The 18376-nt window shown below is 38.8% G+C and overlaps 1 protein-coding gene across 1 annotated transcript; it reads right to left on the bottom strand.

Annotated features, from left to right (window-relative positions):
* Positions 1–4653: 4653 nt before the first annotated feature.
* On the bottom strand, positions 4654–18155 carry nr1d2b (nuclear receptor subfamily 1, group D, member 2b). Its single transcript, XM_088601661.1, has 8 exons — positions 17653–18155; positions 13181–13417; positions 12175–12263; positions 10919–11063; positions 9926–10605; positions 9237–9422; positions 8093–8303; positions 4654–6921 (listed from the first exon to the last, which is right to left on the bottom strand). Exons 1-8 carry the CDS (start codon positions 17669–17671, stop codon positions 6725–6727), a joined length of 1764 nt encoding a protein of 587 aa, XP_088457787.1. The 5' UTR covers positions 17672–18155; the 3' UTR covers positions 4654–6724.
* Positions 18156–18376: the final 221 nt, after the last annotated feature.

The raw sequence follows: 18376 nt of genomic DNA, 5'->3' as shown, positions 1-18376 counted from the left end.
TTTTTATGTACAGTGATAAATGTTTTTACAGTGTAAAGATATGGTGAAGCTATTGTAGATGCAAACTATAGAAAAGACATCACTATAAAGCTATTGGAAAGACACAACAATGTCCTATTCGTACACCATGGTAAGCTTTAGTATTTTTCTAAAAGCAAATGTTGAAAGGAGTAATATTTGACATCTTTGTCAATGAAAAATAGGAAGCAATAATAGGAAGTAAGTAATCCTAACAGCTATTATAACAGGATATAATAAGGAGTGTACAATGATAACATAGCTTTAACCTTTATAAAGACACAATGTTATTATTTTTCAGCCTCTTGAGATTTAACTTAGTTACTATCATAGCCATCAAATGGACAGAACCAATGTCCTCTCTCCATTTTGTACTTCCTCCTTTTATTTGATTTCCTGTGCAGCTCAGCTGGTGAACTTGGTAGTCACTCCCTGGCCTGGAGTGTGAGCTGAAAGAGGACGTTCCAGCCGCTATCAGGGAGATGAATGGAACAGTGCTCCACGAAGTGGTCACCATCTGGAGCTCTTCACACTCACAGAGTGAGCTGGTGAAGTTCCAGGAGTGCAATCTGGCTCTGAAACGCTCAACACCCGTTCTTCTGCAGTTAGGCCAACTCTACTCCTTGTGTGGCATTTTGCATCCAATTGTGGGGGTTGAGGTTTGCTGCAGTCTTCCAGGTGGTTGGATTTTTGTCTATTCATTGTGGAGTGGGCCTGCATTTTGCTGAATGTAGGGGTGGGCTGCTTTAATGAAAGGACTGTGGCTCTTGAGGTGCTGGACTAGCAGGACGTGAAGATACTTGTGAGAGAGTGGGTGTGTTTTTTTGCCTGGCTGTCTTGAGTGCAGCTTATCTGGTGGCAACCGCATGCTTGTGGCGAAAGGGAGGAATGCTGGCAAGGATAGAAATGCAGTTTGTGGGCGTAGGTTTGAGGCAACCACAGATGACTGGAAGGATTGAGTTATGTTACCACCATTACTGTGTGGGCATTTCTGCATATATTAGAAGCCTACATCTTTGATAATTATGTTGAAAACAGTTGAAACGGCCGTAGGCACCACATTAAGTTTTTAATGTAAGTTGGGCTCTCCTCTTGTTTGCAAATTGTCTTGTGTTCTCACTGAATGCACCTTGTACACTGCTGGGATTCAATCAGTCTCTCTTAGGCACTTACCGGACCTGAGCCATAGAGCACCTCCATAGAAATGGTGATTTCCACTCCACTAAAACACCAGCCTCACATCACAGAAGACTTTTAAAGCTAACAAAGTTCATAAAGAGATTAAATCAGCCCCAGTGGTTCTCAAACTTTTTGGACCAAGTACCACCCCTGATCAAACCAAAGCATCCAAGTACCACCTACAAGTCATATTCTCATAGGAACCCCAGAAAATCTCAACGACCAACATGAGTGCGTGCACACACGCACACACTCACACACACGTATAATAATAATATACTTTATTTTATATAGCACCTTTAAAGGTGGCTTCTCAAAACGCTTTACAGAATGACAACAGGAACAACAACTATTAAAAATAAACAATAAAAAGCACCATTTCAGTGAGAGGGGTGAGCCTGTTTAGTCGAGCAAAGCAGATGTGAATTCATTGGTCGAGCCTTGATACAATTTACAACTTTGACAGCAGGGTCTAACAGATTTTAAATCCTCAGGCATTTTCTTGATTGCCAAGGGCTCACGGTGATGCTGAAATGTGTGCTCTCCTGTAGTTTTTGTTGGTAGCGGCTTACAAAACAGAAAGTCCTCATGGGACTTGCCCCTCAAACTCATATCTAACGTAAATGAGCAAATTGGCCAAATCAACGACACCTACAGACTCATCTAATTGCAGTGAAAAGTATCTGCTCATCTTAACAAACTCTTATCAGCGTACAGTACAGTAGTTTTGACATCATCCGCCATATCAATAATTCTACGAGTGACTGTGTCATTCGAAGGGGGCAGCAGGTCGAGCTGTTAAGCAGCTTTTTCTCCACACATAATACGTTTGCTCTTTTGCCAACGGTAAACAAAGTTCTTCAAAAATAATGTGGGGCTTACCTGCTTTAGCAATCCGCAAGCTTGCATTTTCCCCCGTTTCCGTTTCAGGAGTCCGTTTCAGGAGTTAAAAGAAGTTTTTATTTCATGCGCATGTGAGCGAAACAAGAGACGCTCGGTGCATTTTTCTCAAATGAACCTAGGACAGTCCTTAAATATTTTTATGTTATCTATCACGTTGTCTTGTGCTCACAAGATTGACAGTGTTCTAAAACCATGCACATTCTCCTACCTCCCTATTTGCTCGAGATAACTTTTTTTTAAATACAATTGGCCACTTCCGTTCGTAGCAAGCATTCCTATACAATAGTATAGAATTACATAGTAGCTCTAGTGTCAAGTATTAGCGCTATATCGTAGTACTTGGGCTGCGTATTTGACACAAACTTATTTTATTAAAATAGTAAATATGAAAACCCGTCCTGATTTTTCAGTGCACACAACACATTTCCAGGGTCATCTGGCGTACCACCTGGGGGCGCTCCGCGTACCGGTACACGACCCATAGTTTGAGAACCACGGGGTTAAAAGATTTAATGAGTCCTGTTACAATTTGAGATGTTCTACATAGTATATCATGTTGTCTTTTAATATTGTAAATATTTTAATAAACATGGAAAATACACTTACATTTGCATACAGTACAGATGAAAATCCTGTTCTTATTAATACAGTATACGAGAAATCATTTTTTACACAGATGACAGCTAATTATATCCGGATACAAACAAGCTTATTTGTTAATGTTGCATTTGACTCAAAGTCTCCTGAATGTGTTATGTTGTGTATACTTTTTTTTCTAAAATATGGTTTTCTACATGTGCACAGGGAAGGCTTTCAAGGATGTACTGTACACTAATACTGCAAAACTTAGTCCCTATGCTGGTTAGCAAGAGAAAAAAGTATTAGGGTATTTTTAGGCAACAGCACTAAGGCAAAATATTCACATGTAATACCTCATTCATATAACTAGATATTCAAGCTTACCTATTCTCTGCAAAAAACTATGTTGGCTTATTTTAGTAATTTGTTTAGTCACAATAAACTACCGAGCATGCAAATTTAATTCAACATGCTCACAACTGAAAGCACTACAACATTCATTCTGTAAATGTACAGCAAACTATTATCAATTACCTTCACCATTAGAACACATAAGACAAAATACCTATTCACAAAGTCCTTGGTTTGCAAAAAGCCTATGGAAGATACATACAGATCTTGTTTGTCTGTTTCCAAGTTAAGAAAACTTCATTCTGATGTTACAGAAATGAATTTTGTTTTTCTCACTTCAGATGGGAAAGGCCTAGACAACTTTATCTCTGGTTTTGAAACCCACATCAGTACAACTTAACACTTCAGAGTTTAACAATGAAGACATTAACGTCTTACCGTATGCCCAAATTCTTATCTTATCTTACAAAAGAAAATAATATGAGCACATTTAACCATAATTGAACATTGTGTTAACAGATTATTAATCATTTTTAATGAAGCAGTTCATTCAAAGTGGGGTAAAGAGGTACTAACAAGAGCACATGCTGAATGCTGAGTAATTTCCCTGTTCTAAACGTCCGTAAGAGAAATCCGATCTAAAATAACAGAAAAACACACCCTGCTCTCCAATTAGCTTTCTTAAGAATCTATTTTTATATTAACCAAAACAGTAAACAGAACTTGCAATCACTATAGCTACTGTTAAAATAATTCTTCAAAATATCAGGAACCTAACTTTATAGGAAATGGTTATGTGTGGAGTTCTATGGATTCCATCAACAGCACCTTCACAGTCATAAATTTAACATCAATTTTTCCCGATAATACATTTTTTTTAAATGTTCTAGAACAGATATTTACAGATTGAAAGTGGATTATGTGTATGAGATTCTACAAAATCCACAGAACACAGTTTTCTTCAGTTTCAAGTTTGTGAATGGGGCCTAGAGCAGTTTACCTCCTTGTGCTGTGGTACAAGGAAAGATCAAGTCAGAAATCTCTTACATTAAAGCTGGACAAGAAAGATGACTCATAAAAAATGTATCAGACCTTTGCCATGCTTGGCACACTGTCATCCTTATTCTGTATGGGTGAACATTTCAACACATTTTACAAAAAACAGATTTGAACCTGCATGACTGTCAAATTATAAAGAAATTATATTCTGAACATCAGGTCTTAATAAATGTAAAAACCTGTTCCATGATCCAGTTCAATAAGCATTTTTGTGCAGATAATATGGAAAAAAGTGTACAATGTTTTATACAAAATTAAATAATATTTTTTGAAAATAATATTTTATTGTGAGGTAAGAATAACTCACAAAAAAAGGTTTTAAAGAATAGAACAACTCTATTCTTTAAAGAGTTAAAGAATAGCTCACAATTAAAAGATGATATTTGAAGCTGTCTACTTCCCTATAAAAATGATCAAATAAAAACCTGAAAAAATAAGAAAACGAAATGAAAATGTTTTCCCTGAATACAAACACCTTAAAAGAAGTGTTTTGGCTACCACATCTTTGTACTATATTGTAACATTAATGCATTTGATTAAGCAATGTATCCAGACACCCAGTCGTAGAATACAAATGAAAGAGCCTTTATTACTTAGAGTGTAGTTCTGACAGTGCAACACATACTGTAGATAGCAGCCAAACCTTTTCTGTAAAAAAAGTAAAGAATTCCATATGAATTGAATAATTTTCATAAAATCTGATTGCAAGCATTGATTATAAATTGAGAAAAGTGAAGAAAATGACATTCTGCTTCTGTACAAGGTTCTGCATATATCTTTATTTATATGGATATATATTATATCTATATACTGTATAATGTTTAGTTTACTTTTCACAGAGGAAAATAGTAATGACGTACAACCAAGACAAATGTTTTGGGATGTGCTGGTTACATGTATACATACAGCATAGAGGCGGGTTCATAAGATCACAACTTGAGTGAGGTGAGGGGAGAGATGACAATAAAACGTATGTCAACACGGGCACACAAACTTAAGGGAGCAAAGAGATGAAGTTTAGAAATACAATTCCCTAAACAATCTTCATGTGTTTTTGTTCCTGTCAATACATCACATTAATCATTAACCTGCAATTACAGGAAGGGAAAAACAGCAGCTCTGGAAGTGCAAAACAGAGACCCTGCAAAACAAACTGAGGAAGTTACTCAACTTGTTCTTCATGACCTCTCGGCACATCCTCCTAAATAGCTTTTTATAAGTACAAATACTGGAGTTTTGCTCGAAAGATTTACTAGAATAATTTCACAATAGCTTAGACCCTTCAATAATGACCTACTTAAAGTCTTCTGCTGTACAGTGCTTATTTTCGATATTTTTTGTTATACAACTTATTGCAATCATCCTTAAAGTGCTGTCATCCACATTTTTTGCCTAACTTATACTCTCACCAGTGTTACTTTCAAGTCGTTTTCTGTAAATCCGCCTCTAGACTGATGTGTGAAAGACGTTTTTGCTGCTGATAAAGACGAAGAAGAGTCAACAGACACTTTAAGCTACTGAAATCAGATGTAGCACCACTCTGTAGTGGTGAGATGGTGGCACTACCACACTACCACAAATGCTCAAACGTGACTTTCAAAAACAGATTCTTCCCACTCCCAACCTGCTCTCCCACATCCAGCATCGTCTAACTCCCGGCTTGTGTTTTTTTATATACACATAACAATAAAAATAAACTTCTTTATTTGAATACTAGCCATCTGTAACTTCATAACTGCAGAAAGAGACCACAATCGTTACACAATTATTCTGGGCAGTGATTGAAGACTACAAATATAGGGTTGCTCTATGCATGTGGTAGAATTCAATACTGCTGATCAAGGTTTTAGGATTGTGAGATCTCTTTCCTATTTAAAGAACGTCGTAGCTTCCCAAAAACACTACCAATAATAACAATACAATACACAATTGCACCATTACTACCAACTGAAATAAAAGAGAAATGTCATGTATCTTCCCGTTGTGGGATAAAATCCATCTACTTTAAATTGCTGGCAGATCAAAGCTTTCTATGGAGAACAGGCAGAAAACATTCACAAGATCTGATCAAACAGGATAGCCATGCATTAGCAGCAAATACCACATTCTATTATTTAATTTTTTGAGGGGTAAAACATTATTAAGCCCCATTACTGGCCAGGCATTATGCGAGGTTTCATTAGGCACAATCTGTCTTTTGAACATCTACTGTATATCAACCTCATCATGCCTGGACACATTAACTATGGTGGTGTGCAACACAATTCGATAATAATATACCTCTCTCTGTAACTAAACAAAGACAACAAAAAAAAAGACAAAAATGGTCACATATTGCACTCATATTGTAGACAGCTTTTCTTTCAACAAAAAAGGTGCTTCTTAAGAGTTTTGTCCTTGCAAACAGCACACACGCATAGACTTTTGTGCGTGTTTCTGAGTTTCTGCAACAGGCAGATAAGCCATACAGTACAGAGATATTCAGTCTTGCCTCTTAACACACTTTTTCCACAAAGAAATTGTGAAGGAAAATGTTAAGTATGCACATAAATAGTAACATTCTACATAATAAAATATACAACAAAATAATTGAATTTGAATGTAGTAGAAGGGTCCAGAGACAGAACTGTATGGTCTATGGATGAACTTTGAAGGCTAGCAGTTCCTCTGAGTGCATGTTGTTCAAGGAGCGCAAATCAGGTAGCTTCAAAAGAAGTTTGGTAAAGATAGAGGCCTCGTTCGGGTGGTTTTTCATGATTAAGGTTCTGAGTGCCCTGATAAGAGTTTCCTGCAGTGCTTCCACCGAGTTCACATTCTCGATCCCTGAACGATCTGCAGAGAAAAGGGGCACAGAAATAAAACACGGCTGTAAGAGCAATGTCTTCAATTAATTAAAATCTACTCTTTCATTTGTTTTTTTAAAAGTTGTGTGACATGGAAAGACAAAGATGATTTTGTAAGCAATTGCAACATTTCGTATCGGCAGGTCACAACATGCACTGGTTTTCATTCCAGTGAAGCTCTTTATTAATTAAACCTATCAAACCCTGAACGTTTCCCTTTTTTTCCAAGTTAATTAAACTCTCACATCAGAAGGATGGGGTCAGAATTTAACGTGACCCCTGTGTCAGATGTTACCTGTGACAGATCCCCTCCCAAGTAGAGTTAGTTTTTAAATGACCAGATAGTCATTTTATTCACTGAACATACATCCCTAAAAATGCTTATAATATGAGAAATATGAGACACGTGTCTTCCCACCTGTTTCATTACATCTTTAATGGATTACCAATTAGGAGTTGTTTGGAAAGCTATGGTAGAACAACTATTTTTAAACCATGTTACACAGATCTGTTTGCTCATTTAAGTGGAATAACATCTATAATAGAAATTATTGAACTTAAATGTAGATTTTATTTAAAACGTAAATGTAGAAATCAGCTACAATTAAGAAACGTTTTAAAAGAAGTGTTCAATTAAAAGCTATGTTGGAACAAAAGCCAGAAAAGAGAAGTTTCCCAGAACCAGGTGTAGGAAGCACTCCTGCAAGACTATTCAATCCCATTACTCAGCTTCTTCATATTTGCAGTCACAACATTCATAGAAAAACAAGCTAATCTTAAAGACATTATTTAATCAAACCGTGCAAAAACACCTCAAGACCACTGCTAGGTATTTTAATAGTTTTATAAAATAACTAGGCAATTATAAATGAATCGCTTATGTGTTTAATTACGAGCATGTGTTCGATACCACAATTATATCTTATTAATTTTATTTTAGAAAATAAAAAATCATTATTTCCTAAATTAGAACTTAGAATGGTGGCACCTACAAATTAACACATGGGCCAACTGTACTTTATCTTATGGTATTTGAAATGACCAGAAAAAGTCGTACAACATTAAACATTTTCTCACATGCCAAGGCATACATGATACGTCTTTTTTTGTAAACTGTAGGACCAAACTGCCAGGCACGAACAGAAACGGCCTTTACTTACCAGCAGAAACCAGAACGACTGCAGTGAACAGGCTCATTTCCTCCTCACTGAGCTGCAGAGCAAGCAGTTTCTCACTGAACTCAAACATTGAGTTCAGCAAGTCTCCTGCCCCCATGGAACGCAGTGCATCCACGCTGTACTTTTTCCCACTTAGGAAAGTGACTGTACGGTCTTTAGCATCGAACAAGGATGCAAAACGTACCATTAAAACCTGTTCAGGTTAACAGAGCATAAGATCAGGGGAAGAAGAAAAAGCATTCTATAATGCTCACACTCAATCAGACCAATTTTCAAACACAGAAGAAGTAGATCTGTCTGAGAAAATACCCATTTTCCCCTCATATTTTGTTCTAGAATTTTCTCTTAAATTCATTTAACTCAGATTTAGCTCTGTAGATGTAAAACTATCCAATGCTGGCAAATAAGGGACAAAAATGCCCATTTGATCAAACAAAACCACAAAATTGAGGCTGAATGCATGCATGAGGGTTTCAAGGCTCAGACTTTAAAGTAGAATTCATCCAAACAAGAAATGTAACTTTAATAAGTTAATTTCACAGATTTCTCAGGATGATTAATGATTGATAAGAGATGCTCAAAAAGTGCCCGGCGAAAATCATACTCTACAATGTATTTGAAAACTTCTAAATTAAAATTTCAGAAATATTTTTCAGACAAAATGACAACGATGTAATAAATAAAAAGGCTTCAAATTCCACTCAAACTTAACAAATGGTGAACTGATGTTTTTAAGAGGTGGACAACATATCTCTGTGTGGCATTGTTGTTGCCTTTGGCTCTCACATTTCTGCTATTTAATTCAAATGTCTTACATGTAGTAAGTACCCCTTAATCTACACATCCCTGTCTGTATCCCTAGTTCCTGAATGTAATATGTTTAAAGCACAACTGGTGGCATGAGTGAATATACCAAATGAGACAAAGTTGCTCACTGATGTGTAATTCTGCATTTTAACCACAGTTTCAACAGAAGGCTGAAGAATAATCCACAATGAATAAACTTAAAAAGATCAAATCTGTTTGAATAACAACTAGAGAAGGACTCAAAGATCCATGCTTGATCCACGTAAAGCTGAGCTCTGAACCCTAATGCTTTGGTGAGTTGGTACTTAAAATCACACACCTCAAAAGTGCCAGCTTTCAGCAGGCTGACTTGGTCATGCTGACAGAGATCTCGGAATCCGGGGATGCGTTTGGCGAACTCCACCACCTCTCGCACAGCTGGGGTGAAGCTCATGGAAAATTCCTCCCAAATATCGTGGCCTGACTTGCGTGGGTCAACATAGGGAGACATACTCATTGGACAGACCTACAGAAGCACAAGAATATTCATAAATATGAAATGTAAGCCGGTACAATAATAAATTATAACACACATTACCTACAAAAATACAGACTAGCAGAAATAAAACTTAATGATGATCATTAAATGTTGCCTGATGTCAAAGGGAGGGTGGTTGATCTAAAATACTAGTGTCAGCACAGACTTATTTTTGTCCTTTCACTCTAACGTGCAGAAATGCTAAAGAGAAAAGAGAAAACACAGCTGATAGCTCTGACATCTGAAGTGAAAAGACGTCAACAGGGAGTGTAACAGTCTGTACATTTAAAAAATGCAGCACAAATTGTACTCAAATTCTCCCAACTCCCAGGTTTTGACCTCATTCCGATTTGCCGAAGATGTGTACAGTACTAAGAAAAAAATATTCTTCACAGTACACATATATATTTCTGTGGACCTTGCAAGTAATACAGATGGTGCAGTTTTCAAAGGCACACCATGCCTATTGCCATGAAAATTATTTCACTTACCAAGTACATCCTGTTTCCCCCACTCCACACAGGTCCAGTGAAACTCCTGCTGGCTGTTTGATCATGGTCTTCCTGGCCTTTAAGGGAAAAACTGTTTGTATAGCCTGGGCAGCAGCCACTGGCGAGTCCATTAACTTGCCTGACGGGACAGTAAGCCAATGAATCCTTTCTAGGAAGTCCGTTGTTTATATGTGGGTTCCTGCTGGCCAAATGGTGGTAGCCACCAAAGCTGCTGTGGGCGTTCCTGTTGTACCAGCTTCCTTGCTTCTCCTCTGTGCTATCACTTACCCTCTCTCCCCCATTCAGAGAAGGCAGATCTTCACCACATGGACTCGGCTGCTCCTGGTTATACATGAAGGTCTCCTTGTGGGCCCTGGTGACACTCCCGATGACCTCTTCCTCGCCACTGTCGGAACTAGAGGACGAGGGCGTCAGAGCCGTCTCCATCTCATCCAGGCTGGGCTGGACGGGTTCCGGGTCTGGTTGGGGATCCTCGAGGACAGAGGGGGCGGATGAGGGGGGCAACGAGGAGAGAGAATCCCGTGCATGTTCGGGAACAGCCTCATTGGCCAGCGCCTGTCCATGGAGCTGACTGCTGTTCATAATGCTGTTCATGGCGCTCTGCATCTCCAGCAGCATGCGCTGCTTTTCCCTCTTTGGGATGCGGCCAAATCGAACAGCTGGAAGTAAAAAAAGACGAAAAGGAAGCAATCAGCAATGACTGTATAGTTTAAGCTATCATCATCATGTGTCTTATTCACGATTACAGTGAAACGCTGATGCTAAGTCTATTCTAATTTCATGGAAATGTCATGACGAGGGAGGAAAGAGAAAACGTTCCTGTTTGCACCATCACTACCATACAATATCACAAACTATTTCGCTTGGCTGCCCAAAAGCAAATTTAACAAATAGAAAAATCAAGCCACACAATGGCTACCAACTCATTTTTTCAACTAGGGTTGCAGGCAGTAGGCGAAAAAGCATTCTCACCATCTCTGGACATTCCAACTAATAAACACTTTTTAAATCGGCATTGCTGGCATCGGTTCCTGTTTATTCGCATTATTGGACAGTTTTCATTCTTAAGGCACTTCTTATACTGGATATTTTGTTGGATGCTCCGTCTGAAAAAACCCTACAAAAAAAAAAGGAATTTGAAATGTCACTCTTCAGGAGCGCAATTTACAAAACAAATACAAGCATTACACTGTAGGTCTTATTCCTGGCTGTCATTATGCACACTTCCACATAAACAGCTGTTAGGTCTGTTGCTTTAGGTCAATAGTTAACGTAGCCACTTGACAACATCGGTGGATTTCTGAGATATCTAAGACACGGATTTCTTCAGTTCTTTTTGACTAGTCTGTATAGTTCTCTACGTAACTTTTAGTGCATAAGAAAACACATTTCGAAGTTTGAGTTCTGCCACCTAATGTATAACTATTCATATTTAGGCCACAAAATGGAATATAAGTCTAAAATAGAAATGTGAACTATTTTTACAGAAACTTGTCATTCCCTAAGGATATTGATCTCAGATCTACAGTTAAGTTCAGGTGGCCATAACCTAGTTTATCAATTTAAAGTATCTCTTCTATTCCACTGAAAAAAAAATGACAAAATTCTTAACTTTTAAAGAATGTAAAATCATATTAAAAAGGAATATTTACTGAAAAGCATTAAACAAAACTGCATAAACCAATTTATAACACAGAACCTCCACCTCAGGGAACAATTGCTTGCAATCCAACTCTATGTCCCTTGTGAGACTCTAGAAATAATGAGCTTCTTTTTGAAAGCAATTTTTATTAATAATATAGAGTTAAAATTGCTTTCAATACTGATCCAATGTGAAAGGCGTTTTTATGGAAAACTTTCAGGGCTGCATAAATAAGAGTCTGCTAGCAAATCAAATGTATTCACACACACAAAGGCAAAAGGACCATTAGACTGTTCGAAGGCTGCAATTTTAAAGTAGTACTCCAAACATTCTGCTTTAATATGTTACAGAAGCAGGCTTAACTCTCAATACTGCAGATCCATTCTTTGCATTAGCTTCTTCAGTCAATAATAAGACAACACTGGAAGCACAATCTCATGAGAAGTTTTGTTTCCTTTGTGTAAGTATACAATGGGGAGTTTATTTTCTATAAATGTATATTCTACTATATGGGTTGCTTTTAATTTGTATTACTAGGATCTGAAACATCCTAACAGGCACTATTTACACTGGAACTTATGCTCACCTTACATCCCTCACAGGCATGAACACCGTAGTGGAACCCCGATGCAACATCTCCACACACCTTACAGAGAAGAACCATGCCATTTATCTCTGCAAAAATAAGAACACACAAAGGATATGTGGGTGTTAAAACTTAATCAACTGACTTGTTCAACCACAACAAATGCACAACGTTACGGAACCACCAGAACCCTTCACTGCTGGAACAAAGACCCTCAGGGCTGTGGAGTTTCTTGGGGCCACATGTGCACTTGTCTGTTTGTCAAGAACATGGTGAAGGATGATTCAACTGACTATAACACATTTCTCCGCTGTTCTTGAGCCTGTACTTTGCCAGGTGTGATGAGTGGTTGCTGTACTGCAGCTTGACTATTATGTATATTAGTATTATGCTCTGTAGAGATCTCGGCAGACCCATTTTAACATAACTAGCTGCTCACGGCCCAGGATGACATTTGCAATCTTCAGATCTACAGCTGCCTGCTTGTTTTGCTTTGAACTAATGCTTGGACAGCGTGATCCTGGAGTATGTGCTACCGCCCACTCCTGCCCTTTGCTGATGATGTCTTTCCCTCAGAGCTCCACACAGACATCACCTTAGACACTGGTGCCCTTAATTTGGATGAATGAATGGATGTACAATATATAATAAAGGTAAGAAAGATATACTTTCATTACGTATTTATCATTCTCCTGTTGGAATTAACGTTTTATTTACCCCTTCCTTTCTATAACCATATCCTTTAAGAAATACACAAATAAGCACTACTATCTTTAACTAAAGGTCTGCAAAGTCAGCGTAGCTCAACTAAAATCAGAGCCAAAACTGAGTTTCCCATTATCACACTCAATTACGGGGAAAACGCAACACTGAACCTTACGAAACATACCTTATTGTGGAGGCTTGCGAACCCCACGCTACAGTGCATCAGAAAAGCACTCCTGTTTGCGAGTGCTCTGACTAAGTCCTGCACTAGTGACCTCTTTACTGTTGGAACTGTACTAACTTGTAATTCCACACTTGGCAGCGGAGGACGAACGGCCCGGCTTGGTGGCGGAGTGGTGACGGCTGTGGCCCTGGACTCCGCTGCTCACACAGCTGTCAGCCAACAGGTCACCCCTCTGGCCCGGGGACGCTGGGAGAGGGGGGGAGGAGGACTGGTAGCTGCTGTTGGAGCTGTCGCTGTGGCAGGACTCCGGGCTGGAGGCCGAGCTGGAGGAGCTGATGTACGCTATCACACCTCCTGGAAGAAAGGACAGAGCCACGGGAGAAACAAGACAACTTCAGAGCTCAGCGGCAACCAGAGTCCCACTTCCTATGTCGGCAAAAATAACTCCCCAACTCTGTGCTACATGTAACATATTGTGATAACGAAAGACCAGCCGCATTCTTTTTCTCAGACCGTGTTTAGGTCTAACTGGTTACTGGTCACCTGCATAACAGGAAAATGGGAATTCTAAGAGTAGGTTGAAAACTCCATCTAAAAATACGCCCGAAACATACTGGCATTTGCATATTATGAAAATCGGATGATAACTGAGTTTTACCACATTTACAGGAGGCTGTGACAGTTTGCGGCAATTACTGCTTCATTCACAATATCACGTCACCACTGTTGTCATAGCAGTATTTTCACTGAAGGGGGGAATGAGTACAAGATATACTGAGATTTTTCAGAAATGTGGAAATGTCTTGGTGTGGTAAGATTCCACTTGAAGGTTACATGTCAAACAATGATAAGGGGTGAAACGTCCAGCTGGATCCAGGTAGCTAGCGGTGTACCACAAGGATCTATTTGGGGCCTGCTGCTCCTCTTGATTTACACACCAACAAACTCAACCTTGGACACGATTCATAAAGCTGTTAAAGTTTAACCGTGTGTTTATGTTCAATCATAAAGCAGACCACACACACATATCCAATAGACCAACAGCTACAAAACAAATATGAAAGGACTTGGACATCACCCACAAACACACAGACATATGGCAAATAAATTTCAATCGTGACGCATACAAACTACTACATACAGGAAGCAGATCTGCACATCAAAATGGGCAGTGATAAACATGAAGACTTGACATTTAAAAAGAATTTAGTTAATTCATCAAAACCTTTATTCAGACAATACAAGAATGTGTCAAAATACTAGGACATATAAAAAAATAAATAAAAAGAAGGAGGTAACGTTAAAACTATATGAAACATTTGCAAAACCACATATTGGATTACATTAAAGTATCGCTACCCTTGAAAGGGTTTAAGAACAGAAACCAGATTAGATTCCTTATTTTACATCACATGGGCAAAAGGAATTTAATCTCTTCAGACATGACCAAGAAAGACTGTTGAACGATTTGATTCAAGCTTTCAAAATTCCCAAACATCAAGGAAACCCACAGATCTACACTGGAGCTCAACAACAAAGACAAAGGATCACAAGCGGCAGTTAGATGTGAAAACATGACAAGGCATTTTACGCAGTTGTGGTGGAACAAACTGCTCACTGAGGCTGGCAGTCCTCAAGAAGACATCTGATGAGATTTGGGGATTTATCTGTAACAACCAATCAAGCAAGTGTGACGGGCTAAATGGTCTCTCTTGTTTGAAGCCCTTGTATTCTCTGCTTAAATATAACAATGAAAGGGAAACCAGTTCATTTGCATACTCCATTGCTGAAAACAGATGTACGGAATCAAGTTTCAGAATAAAAAAAAACCAAAAGAATCAAAGTGATTCTACTGTGGCTTTCTGAAAGAATAGAAACTAAGACTTAGACTAATTTCCAATTGGCCCTTACTAATCATGGCCTCCTAATAATCCCCCTCTATGAATTGGCTACATTACTCTGCTCTCCTCCCCACTGATAGCTGATGTGTGGTGAGCGTTCTGGCGCACTATGGCTGCCGTCGCATCATCCAGGTGGATGCTGCACATTGGTGGTGGTGGAGGGGAGTCCCCATTACCTGTAAAGCGCTTTGAGTGGAGTGTCCAGAAAAGCGCTATATAAGTGTAAGCAATTATTATTATTATTATTACTTATGTTGGAGAAACTAGTTTTCACTTCAATTCACTTGGACTGCAAGTGAACAAATTCTTCGTAACATAAAAAGTAGGTTAGGTCATGGTACTACACTTAATTTATCTGAATGTACAGTTAAACGTTCTACTGGTAAATTAGCAGAGTCTAGTCTAGGTAATTACCCAGAGCGCAATAAGGTGAAGTCAATATTTTTACAACTTTAAACAACTCTTATAAGCTTCATAAAAGCTACTAGACGTATACATTCAATAGCGTGTTTAGACTTGATCTGATTATCTTCCTGTAACGAAATTCCTGTGAAATACACTCATGTGGTTTGAAATAGGTAATAGGGGTCTATTAAGGGTAAATAAACATACAAATATAAGGGTATCTTAATTATTGTTCTTTCTGTGCTCTGCTCCTAAGTATCACAACAAGTAATAACATTCCTGTTTTGAATGCTTATAATCATTTACACCTTCACTAACCTTCACTTTTTTTAGTGTCTTCTTTTCAGTCAGAATCAAATTTGTAAATGGGTGTCACAAATGGGTACGCTATACTAACCGAATGGTTTCTTCTTTTACTGTGTTCTTTGACAGATAAAAAAATATATTTTGTATGAGTAGGTTTCTTTAGAACACCCTACACTGCTGCATCGGGATTGCTAAACTAAAACAGGTATGGAGGAAATGAGTCAAAAGGAGAGATTCAGTTATCAGTACAGACAGCAACAAACAATCACTCTAATCTTTTGTGGGCTTTTCACTTCCACACTATAAAAAATCCCCAAGAAATCTACCAGACTGCTCACACTTAAAAAATGTCACCATACTGTACATGAGGAAGGTTAATTAGACCATACAGACTTGCTGAGGGTTTTAATCTATTCTATTGGGTGACCTGGTTTCTCTCACTCCTTGTTGAACACGGTTGAATAATACTGTTACATAATCTTGGTTTAAAACGGGTGTAAGAGACGAAGGCTGGCTTAATCGTACATATGCTGAAGTCCAGCCCTGAACTGTAACAGCTTCAGAAAATGCAAAGTATAAGAATATAAAGTGTGTAAGAGCACAGAAAGCATAGGGTAATAAAAACTAAAAATCACTTAGTCGTCATAATTCAGACATATAGGGAGCTGAATGTTGCAACTCTGCAGATTCAAATTTCACCTTTTAGCTCAAACAGCTTCTGGTTGAACAGTTGCCCACAATATTTACACAACCAATTCAGGCAACGAATTTATTTTATTTATTGTCATAGACAAAATCTAAATGGTGAAAAACATCTTGCCAAATCAGGCAAATGGAAAATTAACACTCAAGTTAGCACCAGGGGGCAAGACTGGACTGGGTGAGACATCATTCTAACCAGCATAAATTTTAGGAGATATGCACTGAAAGTGCCCAGGCACTTCTGAAATAATTACACACCGTGTATTATACAAAATAATCAGACTTTTTTTTTTTTACCAAGATGAGTGTGCTGATATTAAAATAGTCGTTAACGCAAGTCGGTGATTTCGGAATGTAATGTGTTTTTGCCTCAGAATGGTTGAAAATAGCCAAATTAAATAACGCTTTGTTCAGCAGTATTCGAACAATTCTGTAATTTTGTCCAGAATCATAATTCCTAAACCTCGCTTCACCTTTCCAAAATAAGATGTTAAGATAGCGTGTATCCTTTTTAGGAGGATGCAAATACCGCAACAACACACCATCAGTTCGTCGATTAGCAAACCAACGGGTCAAACTAAGCGTTACATAAAACGACGATGTTTTTTTTTGGTTTCAATAATGTAGCTTGTATTCATCCGTTCAGTCCCTTTTTTTTCCCCTAGAAACCGTACTGGAGTCTCCCATTCCCGGATCCGCCCCCACGTGTCCATGCCATGTTTTCTCCGGGAAGGCGCCGGAAAACTAGGTCACCAAAACACTCTCGAGCGCGCTGGCTCACGTGTATCCGCAGCTGCTCCCCGCACCCGCAACCGTGCAGAATTATACAACCGCTGCGTCAGCCGTTCCCTCGCCCAATCAGGGAAGACGCACGGCGGAGCGTAAACAGAGTTGCACATGGCTAGGCTCACCGGGCCATGTGAGTAAGACAACTGCACTGCTGCTGAAGCCAACTGCCACAGTAATAACAACCCCCTGGCACTCCTAACCCATATTTCTTAGAGATTTAAACGATTAGACTAAAAACACTTCTGCGTGTTAGCAAAAGCGCACACACCTTATGTTCCACCGAAACGACACAGTTTTTTTTTCTTTAGTTTCGCTGAATACCTTTCAACCAGAAGTGACTAGATTTCTTTACATTCATTCATTCTTTCTTCCTGTCACTGGATGGCTTCCCTGGCAAAATAAACAGATCAAGTCTTCACGTATTTTCAGATTAAATTCACAAGTAAAAAAAAAAAACACGACAGGATGTTTTATCTGAAACCTTACCAGCTTTTGTTGATTCCATGTCTTCCGACTTTAAAGAGCCTCCCCAGCTGAAGAAGGATCCAAGTTGACCAAACGTGAAGTCGCTTGCACCGGCAGCCGTTTGTTAATTAGAAATATCGATAGTCTTTAAGTTACAAAAATAACACCTATCTTCTATTTTTACCTGTTTAGAGCTAGTCAGCTTAGAGCTAGCCCCAAATTGTATCTTCTTACCAACTCTTCCGAACCGTAGTCTTACAGCTAGAATGATTTTGTTTTAATGAGCTTTTTTTAGAAATACATTTTGTGAAAAATTTCCTTCGATAAATCGTTAGCTACAGTACGTGTTCTCGCTTTGTTGCTGCTTATCTCCAGTACTGCCGACCAATAGCTCTTACACCATGTCTGCTGCGCCTCTGTCTTATTCCAAATGAAAGCAAAACAGAATATAAACTTGGGAGACAGGTGACGGCAGCCCTATCCACCCTGCCTTCTCTGAATGCTCAAGTACTGAATGTACTGTACAGAGAAGCGTTATCATGTGACCCAGTTGTCTCACTACGCGGCTCCTCCTCCAGCCCCGCTCCTCAGTCATTTTAACCCAGTGACACACTTTTGTAGTTCACTTAGCACAGGGCAGGGGTGCTACCAGTGCCCACCGCCTAAATGGGTGTGCTGCGTTACACCACATGGAAAATGGTCGAAACGTGCCTTTAATATTTGGGGTACATGATAGTCACATTTA

This window comes from Lepisosteus platostomus, chromosome 12, assembly GCF_059453375.1.
Source record: "Lepisosteus platostomus isolate fLepPlt1 chromosome 12, fLepPlt1.hap1, whole genome shotgun sequence".
NCBI lineage: Eukaryota > Metazoa > Chordata > Actinopteri > Semionotiformes > Lepisosteidae > Lepisosteus > Lepisosteus platostomus.
The sequence above is the reverse complement of the archived record's forward strand: the minus strand, read 5'-3'. Positions and strand labels throughout refer to the sequence as shown.